At 42.3% G+C, this 9,913-nt stretch overlaps 1 protein-coding gene across 2 annotated transcripts in view; it reads right to left on the bottom strand.

Annotated features, from left to right (window-relative positions):
* Positions 1–7,507: 7,507 nt before the first annotated feature.
* Positions 7,508–9,913, bottom strand: part of OLFM2 (olfactomedin 2) — a 1,082,596-nt gene continuing 1,080,190 nt past the window's right edge. For both annotated transcript variants that reach the window (XM_086959048.1, XM_086959044.1), the window contains exon 6: positions 7,508–8,346. In XM_086959048.1, coding sequence (XP_086815174.1) covers positions 7,672–8,346 — 675 coding nt within the window. In that variant the 3' untranslated portion in view covers positions 7,508–7,671. The remainder of the gene's footprint in view (positions 8,347–9,913) is intronic.

Below are 9,913 nucleotides of genomic sequence, written 5' to 3'. Positions count from 1 at the left end.
ATCGATATTAGTAATTTCGATATATATGCTATCGATATTAGTAATTTCGATATTACTTACCTTAGGGTCGATATTCTGGCCATCGATATTCTGGACATCGATATTCTGTCCCATCGATATTAGCAACTCGATATTAGTGTAGGTCGAAATTAAAAACTCGATATTTTGACTGTTTACCCTTCTAACTAATATAGATCATTGAATACATAGTGCCAATGTTGATGGACTTGCTGAGGAATGGCTCCATCAAAAGGAACACGAAATTCCTGAATAGATCTCATTTTAATACATTCACTTTCTGCACATTAAAAAACATTCATAAAAATCACCTATCTCCTCCTGGAGGACCTGTTATTGCAGACTGTCTCTCTGTTTTAGATTCCACTGGCAAGTATGTTGATTTCTTCCTCAGATCCTTTGCAAAACATGCTCCAAAATATGTTCGAGATATCACTGATTTGATCAATAAAACTGAAGATCTGCCTTTTGATTCTAAAATGAGTGTCTTTTTACTCTTGACATCCATTGTTTCTACACAAATTCCCCCAAATAGAAGCGCTAAGTATGATTGAAAACACAATGGAAACAAGACCCAGACATATTCAAGTCCCAACCAAATGTATTGTTCTTTGTAATATAATTGTCACACTCTGACACTTTTACTTACAGTTGAGAGTGACACTATGGGAGGGGGGTTGCCTTTTATGAAGATAACTTTGAGCAACAGTACATCTTCAATGAAAAATAAAACATTCAATGAAGCTCTACGTCGACGGCAGTGTCACATTGATGATGTGATTGTAATTTTGAAAGTTTTACAAACCTAAATTAATGTATTTTGTACAGTGGCTAAATAAACCCCCACAAACAATTTACTTCAGATGATAGCAATACCAAGATTAAATATTTGGACCTAGAGATTAAGACAGATGGAAAGACGGCATACACTACTTTGTACCACAAGCGTAATGAACATAACTTTCTTTTACAATATGGCCAGTATTATCCATGTGTAGTAGGGTCAACTTAATGTTGTCTTACATTGAGTAGAAATTTTAATTTAAAGAATGAATACTTCTTTGAATTTGAAGCAAAATGTGAATAGCCTCTGTAAAGATTTTACCCTCAGACCCTTGTCAAGAGAGCACCTACACGTTCCTAACGTTTCCTTAGAGATATCTTACTACCACCCAATGGCATGTGAAATGCATGGCTCTGAAAAGTATAGCAAATATAAAAATACTTAAACAACGTTCTACTCAATCAACCAGTGGAATTCATTTCTGAAAGCAATGATTTGCTTTCAGAGGAAAAAAAGACACTGTAGATTGATTATGTAGTATGTGTGTGCATACCAAAACAGAACCCTTCCACAACAGTTGATTCAGCCTAGGGTGTCCCAGTAATCAAATGACTTTACAAAGGGTGCAACTGCTCAGTTTGTGCCCAAACTGCTAAGATAAAGGAATTTAAACATGAAAAGATTATCCGGATTCTGCTTACTATGACTAGCTGCAATGCATCAATGCAGCAGTGAAATGTCCATGAGAACTATTTTCTGTTGGACCCACAACTCCCAAAAATTAAAAAACATATTTCCCAACAAAAAAGTTACATTGCATGTGTAGTGGAAAACAGACCTCTTGTTCAACACTTTCATGAAAAGGGTCACTCAGCACAACAGCTTAAATGGACAACAAAAAAAGAATTGATGCCATCACCCAGAAGTGGTTACATCTTGAACATTCTGTTACTAAAAGAACATTGGGCCCGATTCACAAAGATAAACTTTGACGTTTGGTCTAAACTTAGACCAAACAACTAAGTTTCCAACTTTGGGAATTCACAAAGGGCATTTACGAGTATTATTTTAATCTACAAATTGTATCCCAGCTAGAGAATTGAGAAGAAATTGTTTTTTGCTCACACTTTTTGCTTTTACAAGGATCCTGGGCATTAAATGGTCATCCCTTTTTGTGTATTTGCCCCAGAGCCATCTGAGATGACAATCATTCTCAGTGGAAGAGTACACTTGTGTATCTGCACTGTTTCTGCAGGGGCCTGCACTTACCATAACCCGTTGTGAGGTAACCGGTTAACCTTCATCCCTTTCTTTGTTGCTGATACTCTCAAGTTTTTCTAATTCCTTACCATGGCAATCAATATAAGTAGTTTCTTAATTCCCTTTGAGTGAGTAACAGTAGTAAAAGGCCCAGTGAAATGAAGAAATATGATGTGCGTCAGCAGATCTCTATTTTGCACAATAACTTTATAAGATGGTAGGTGATCTGAGCAGCAGTTATTGATGATGCCACCCTACTCCAAGACGTGTCTCGACAAAGCCTGTGAGTCCTGAAAAGAGATTACATCTTGGGTGTGAGTCAAGATATTACATAGGACCAAATCACATACGTGATGTCAGCAACCTCGACCCGTACAGGTAAGAGCGGTGGGGCCAGGTGGGGGGGATTTTGACATATGACAACCCACCACTCTTACCTGTAGGGCCACTCCTGGATGTCAGCACTCTGAGGTATCCTAATGGTAAAATCTAGAGAACACATTGAAAAATGTTCTTCCCCATTCCTAGGGATGTTGGATGTTATTGAAACAAGTAGTTGACAAGTCTAAACGATCACACTTCGTTTAGGTAATGGATTTCTTTCATTGCACAATAGCCAATGTTTCTGTCTATATTTTTTAAAGTAGTTCATTGTCAATGAAAAGTCTTTTCCAGACAGAAAAGCTAACATAAAGTCTAACGAAATGTAGTAGCATAATGTCGACCGATTCCTCAAAAACAGTTAATTGGTCGAAGTTACCAGTATGGAGCCCTCCCACTACATTTCAATCTTTAACTTATCGAAAGGATTATGATCAGCCCTTCCTCAGGGAAATTCTACTTAAATATGTGTAATAATGCTGAATTACTCTAATTTTATAGCCTTTCGGATCACATGAACTGTGGTCCACGAGTGAACATCCCTACTCTGGTGCGACAGAAATATATACTTTGCTGCTTTTGCTTAAACAAGGCTAAGCAGCTTTTTGATATGCGTTATGTTTATGTTCCTGATTTGACGTGTTGTTGAAATAATTCAATTCAATACATTTAGCTGCCTTGCTGAAATTCAAACTACTTTCACTTAATTGAAAAAAACCTGAAATCATAAGTTTTTTTTAGGTTTGCAATTTAGTGTGGCTGGTTGATGGTCACTCTTGTTTTAATGAACTGAGTTTGTGATATTCTCTTCTGATCATGTTTGATGAGGGAGTTTGACACATATGAGAGCATTCTATTGGACAAGATACTTTAAAGGCTTCCAGTTATACCTGACAGCCTTAAGGGGGTCTTCCCCCAAACTTTGTGCCTGCTGCATCCACTTTTTCTGGATGTTTGCTTCTGTTGTCCTTAGAACTCCATGCACCTTACTGCTGACCAGTGCTAAAGTGCTTGTGCTCTCTTACCTAAACATGGTTTGATTGCAATAACCATAATTGGCATATTTAATTTACTGATACATCCATACGTGTGCCAAGAGCCTGTAAATTAAATGCTAACAGTGGGCCTGCAGCACTGTTTTTGCCACCTACCTAAGTATCCCTTTTTAACATGTCTCAGGCCTGCCATTGCAAATCCTGTGTGTGCAGTCAGTTTTAAACTGCCATGCAGACATGGCAAGTTAAACCTCTTCCTAGGCCCAAACCTTCCTTTTTAATACATATAATTCACAACTAGGTCAGGCCCCAGACAGCCCAGAGGGCATGGGTGCAATTTATTTAAATAGCAGGTCATGTACTTTCAGTGGTGGCTCCTTCGCTAAGGCGTTGGAGCGTTGCTCCACTGCCCAAAAAAGAGTAACAAAAGGACAATGGCGTATCGTTATTGTCATTTTATCTTTCCTATTGCCTGTGTGGTGTGTGGGTGGGGCGCTGCTGGCCAAAGCAGGGAATAAGTGCTGTGCACTCCCTCAGTGCGCATGAACTGTTTGGCTGGCCCTCTTGGCCAGACCAAACATTTCATACGCACTTTGCATGTTCCTTCAAGGCTGCATTACTGAGCCTGGTCAGCAACATGCACAGGTTCCCTGTTCGAGTTTTAGCGCCGTTCCACGGTGCTCAGACCAATCACAATGCTGCATTGCAGCGTGATTGGCTCAGGGGAGCCAGTCTGTTTGAGTGCTTCTTGCTGCCGCCGGCAGGGGACAGATGAGGACGAGGACAGAGCAGAGGCAGCACCTGGCCATTAAGGGTGAGTTTGTTTCTTTCTAATAACATTCATCACCCCAGCCTCCACCACTGCCCCACCACCCTCGTCAGGTAGCAGCTGCTACTGTGTACTTTTAAGTTTTAAATGTCATGATAGGGCAAAACGCTTCCATTCATTTTTCCCTACTGCAAGACCTATATGTCGCTTAGGATGATATTGAGATTACCTTACTACATTTTATAAGCGTCATTTCCAAATGGGAAGATATGATAGGTTCATTTTTAGTGTCTCTGAATTCCTAATATAAAATCCTAACTTATGGTTAAATGGGATTTTAAATTGCAACTCTGAAAATGCCACTGATAGAAAGTTGCAATTTTCTTGCCTTAGTCATTTGGTGCTTGCAGCCTGTCTCTGGTCACATCACTGGGTGGAGCTAGCAGTGGATTTTGTGTATTCCAACTATACAGCCACACTCAATGGGAGCTTAGGTGTGACTGAGTTGGCTCTCCTGACAGGATGGGAGGGAGGAGAGGAACCCAGGCTCACTTAAAACTGAATAGGTTGTGTCCTGTCCCCACACAAATTACTTCTTCACCCCCTGTAGTTAGTCTGGAGCTAGGCTGATAGGGCAGGCCATCTGTGCACTTATAAGGCTTGTCTAAGAAGTCTCCCCCCACCTTCAAAGGTACTACTGGGTTTATCTACTTAACCTCAGACACCACCACTACAGTACATTTCTGGTTCTGCTGTGGACACTCAGCCAGGAAGAACAACTGATGTGCTGCTGATGGACTTTTGAAGGACTACCGAAGGAATGCTGAAGGGCTGCTGTGCTGCAGCCACTTTGCTGGACTTCTGCTCTGGAAGAATGGCTGCCCTGCTGTGCCAACCTGCTGCTTGCTGCCCTACTTTCCTCGGTGAGAAGAATTGGACTTGCATTATTTAAATCCCAGAACCCAGGGTGGCTCCAAGGGCTAGTTGGATAGCCTCCTGATTTGAAGCCTCGGGGACATAGCAGGCTTTCAACAACCTTGCATCTGCACCTGAACTCTGCCATCTGTGAGTATGCCTTGCAAAGTGGCGCCACTCCAGTCCTGGACCCTTTTGAAGTGGGACTAAGGTATTTACCGGCAGAACAGACACATCTTCTCAACTGGGCCGTGCATCCTTGCGAGGAACCAAGACATCGCGGCTGTTGGGTGGATTGGGCCCGGGGCACAAAGTCCACATCATCACTTGTATTCTTGGATCTGATGGATCGCCAGCAGTTCAGGGCATCCCCTACCCAGTTCCTCATATCCATTTTGAGCAGCAGCTCTACGATGATCCCGTAACTCTGCATTGCAGCTTCACTGCTCCTTAGAACCGACGCATTACCTTGGCTGCTCGCCATATCCTGAACACCTGGTCTTCACATCCCAAGCTCCGTCGATGGGATTCTTGATGCCGATGCAACAGGATTTTTCACCACAGCCTCCCTGCATCTCATAACAGATGCATCACTTCAACCACACGACTCTTCCTCACTTTGGTTCCATGCAACACTCTGCAACCAGGAATTAAGGTACTTTGTGCAGCGGACCACCAGTGCTCCTTCGTGGTCAGCCTGAGCTTGTGACTTTGTTCCAGTCTGGTGCGACCAGATATGCCTTGTTGGCGCTTTGAGCTTTTTGGCACCATTTTTCCATAAAACTTTAATATTCCAAATCTCCGGTTTCCCTGATTGGATTGTTGTTGTTTTTCTCTTGGTTTATTTCATTCAAATATATTTTACCTTTCTAAACCTCCTGAGAAATCTTTTTATGTTGTGTTTTCACTGTTTTACTGTTCGAAGTGTTCCACAAATATTTTACACATTGCCTCTAAGTTATGCCAAGCTACCAGAGGATGAGCACATGTTATTTTGAGATTTGCAGGTGCACTACCCTAACTCGGATTGTGGTTCCTGTTTGACCGGGACTCAAATCCAAATCAACCAACAACCCAATTTCTAACAATTCCCAAAAGCAATATTTTTTTATTAATTGATAGGTGGTTTAAAAACAGAAGGACTTATGTTGAGACAACAACCCCTTTGTCAAGAGTTCAATGGAAAAGCAAAAAATTGTAAACGAGGTTAATACAAGAAGCAGCAAGGATAATGACTGTCGTTGTTGTGGTAAAACTGATACATATTGAAAATAACACAATATATGCACCCCAGAGCATTCCTTCTGCTTATTTGGGGTCTAATAATAGATTCAGCTATATCTTTCTCAATTAGGTCATTGCTCATCCTTTATCAGACACATTGCATTTTGTGTCACACACTTTGCACTACCACTGCTGCTGGAAATAATTTTATGGATTTACCATCCTTTACTTAGGTTACTCCTGAGCAATTGCCCCAAAAGGAACCTAAAGACCTCTTTTTCCACCACCAAATCTATGCTGGAATATACTTCAGCTCCTTCATTGCATTTATATCATGAGCTATTTTAACACCTGTTTTGTGTCCTCCTTCTCTACTACAGGTGTACCCTGGAGGAATTTGAATATCTAACTCATATGGCACTCTCCTACTTCCCCTCTATTCAGTCACTCGCTCTCCTTTCTCTCCACTCTTGTTATTTCCTCTCTGTTATTTAAATAGCTAATGGCAGATATTTTACGGACTACCTGGACCTGGTGTTCCTTACAGTTGTTTCTGTTGATGTCTGTTTCTGTGAAGAGATAATAACCTGAAGTAGGGGTTGTGAGAAGGGAAATCCAAATATCTGTGTGAGTGTTAAAAAGATTAGAGATATAGCTGTATGAAACAATTCCTGTAAATGTGTGATACTTGTAAAGCGCACAGCTGCCCATCACCGGGGCGTCTCGGCGCTGTATAACGCTGTGGAACCCTTCCTGGCTCTCCCTGTGAGATGCCCCTCCTGGGCACCCCCAAGGTGAAGCCAGGCATCCCAGTGTTGTAGGGGCCGTTCTGTAGATTAAACAAGCTATTGCCCAGAGTTGCAGCGTGGGACCCCATGATTAGAGTAGGAACCGAGGTGAAAATTATCGAGTCCACAGACAAATGAGCCCAAGACCCTGCCGCGTCAGGAATTGAACCCTGGTCCCGGGCCAGACCTCTGCATCAGGGCTGCCGCTCTAACCATTGAGCCACACGCCTACACATGAACGAAGAGGCAAAAGGCGAAACAGCAAATACCAGAAGATGTAGCTGACGTGATACCATGGAGCAACCATGGGGGGATGTGACAGATAATAAGGCCTTTGGAAAGACAAGTGAAGTAAAAGAAGACAAAAACGCAATCAAATGTCAAAGATACTGTTTATTTGTCACAAAAGAAACTAAAATCCATGCGCACTCACCACAGGAAAGAAAACGTCTGCTCTCTTGGCGTGTTTCATAGAAATAATGGTAATAATGAACTGTAAAAAAAAGGAAAGGAGAAGTTCTATCCCACACAGTTGCATCATTCACCTGAAGTCTTAATGACGTGGAACAAAGTCACATTATACAGGACCTGATGGCCGTTGTTCCAAGTGTAAAGTACCCTCTCCCGAGGGTTATAGTCCAGCATAGATATGTGGGAATATTGGTTGTGGAATGGGATATCAGTATACTCGTAGGTTGAAGTGTTTGTGTAGTAGGCGAAATAGATCTTGGCGCCAGCCAGATGGGAGTTTGTCACGTACAAGGTGCCACAGATCATGAAGGACTCCCCAGCGCTGCGCTTGGGATATCCTGTGTCCCAGGTCTGCAGGATCTCTAGGGTCAATGGATCCATTTTGCTGACCACTATGTTGCCTGCATTTTGGTTGGTGGTGTAGACAGCCCAGAGGCCATTCTCATCCACCATGAAGTCGATGTCCGAAGAGCCACCCCAGGAGTAGGGAAAAGTGTTGTTGTAGCCAGCAGTGTTGAGGCTGCGCTGCACCGCCACGCTGCGGGAGCGGAAGTGGTACTTCACCACAATGTTGCTCTGGTACTTGTTGTAGTAGAGGGAGCCATTATAGACCACATGACCTGTGCCAGCCCACGGATGAGGGAGGAGATGCTGGACAAAGTTCTGACCCTTCATGAAGTCGTTCAGCGTCCGGTATTCCAGGACCCTGCGTCCTTTGTAATACCCATCCATGTACCACACCTGAAAGATACAAGATAGACAATAGTTAGATTTTTATTTTTATTTTATTTAAGTCAATTATTTACTTAGATTATTGATATAGTGCGTTCGTAAAATACATACTTTGACATTCCGCAATGTTTATTTTGTGAAAACATTCCTTTAAGAGAGAAAAAAACTGCAACTATTTACATAGTTCAACCTAAAGCGTCTCAGAATGCCTTGTGGGATGTGTTACAAATATAGCATTACAACACCTATTAAAAAATGTCTCTGTTGGATTCTCTTGATCCACCAGTAGACTAACGCATGAACTTCTTTCACAATTCCTGAAATGTACATCCTACAAAAAGGTTGTTCAGTTGATAGGCCAAGTCTAGTACCCAGCACATTCAGTGTTGAAAGCCATCAAAGAGGACTTTATGACTTGAAAAAGACAAGCTTGGATGTATCTGTCAAACAACATAATGCTGAGTGGAATATATTCTAACCCTAATATTGACTGGTCATCAAAATGATGACAAGACGGCTTCAAAATTATACTATTCAGGCCTAGTGGAGTCTAATCCTTTAAGGTGGAGGAGTGTTGCCCCACTGCTTGAACTGCAAGCTGAATGCTAAAAAAATAAAATGATAAAAACGTTTGTTATTATCATTTTGTTTTCTTTGTGCAGCTTGGAGCTGAAGCCAGGGGGGCAGAGCTGGGCTCTCAGCATCACAGCGGGGGAGGGGTGGCAGCACCTAAAGTGTGCATGATGATTTGGCCACCTGTCTCGGGCCGTCCAAACCTTCATGCGCACTCCGCATGTTCTCCATGCAGGCTGTATTACAGTCTGCGTGGAGAATATGCACAGCCTGCCAGCACCCGTCTGAGCGTCGAACCATGGCGCTCAGACCAATCTCAACACTGCTAAGGCAGCGTTGTGATTGGTCAGGGGATTCTGAAAGGCGATGTGCTTCCTGCAGAAGAAGGATGGAGGAAGAAGAGGTGGCGGCCGGCAGTATAGGTAAGTACTTTATTTTAATTTTTTATATTTCCCACCCCCTCCCTCTGTCTCCCTTCATTCCCCCCCCCCACCCCCCCCCTCCACACCCCACCTAGCCCCACCACCCCTGTTTGTTAGCAGCAGCTACTGTTCTGGCCAAGAATTTATCAAAATTCATTCAAAGACTGTCACCTATCTTTTACTGTGGGAGTGAGGAGAGAGAGTAATAAGAGAGAGAGATGGAGGAGGCGTGGAAGCAAGGAGAGACAGAGGTCAGAATGTATGTTTGTATGTTGTCCTTTAGTGTTTCTGAACAGAGTTTTGGAGTTGGGGGGATTCATTCACGTTAAGAGTGGTAATGGACTTCATGATGAAAATAAAATACAAAATAATAAAAAAGAAAACCAAAGAATCTCCTAAGGAGAAATGTATGTAAAAGTACCAAAAAGAGACATATGTGCAAGGAGGAACATGATTAGGAAGAAATCGAATAGGGGCTCGTCACACATCGTGGAGGGGGGTATCCCCTTTTAGTAGCTTAAAGTAAATTGTAAGCTGTAAAATGGAATAGAAATTAGTGTGAAAACAAATATTCTTGTCAA

Source organism: Lissotriton vulgaris, chromosome 1_1 (genome assembly GCF_964263255.1).
Source record: "Lissotriton vulgaris chromosome 1_1, aLisVul1.2, whole genome shotgun sequence".
NCBI lineage: Eukaryota > Metazoa > Chordata > Amphibia > Caudata > Salamandridae > Lissotriton > Lissotriton vulgaris.
The sequence above is the reverse complement of the archived record's forward strand: the minus strand, read 5'-3'. Positions and strand labels throughout refer to the sequence as shown.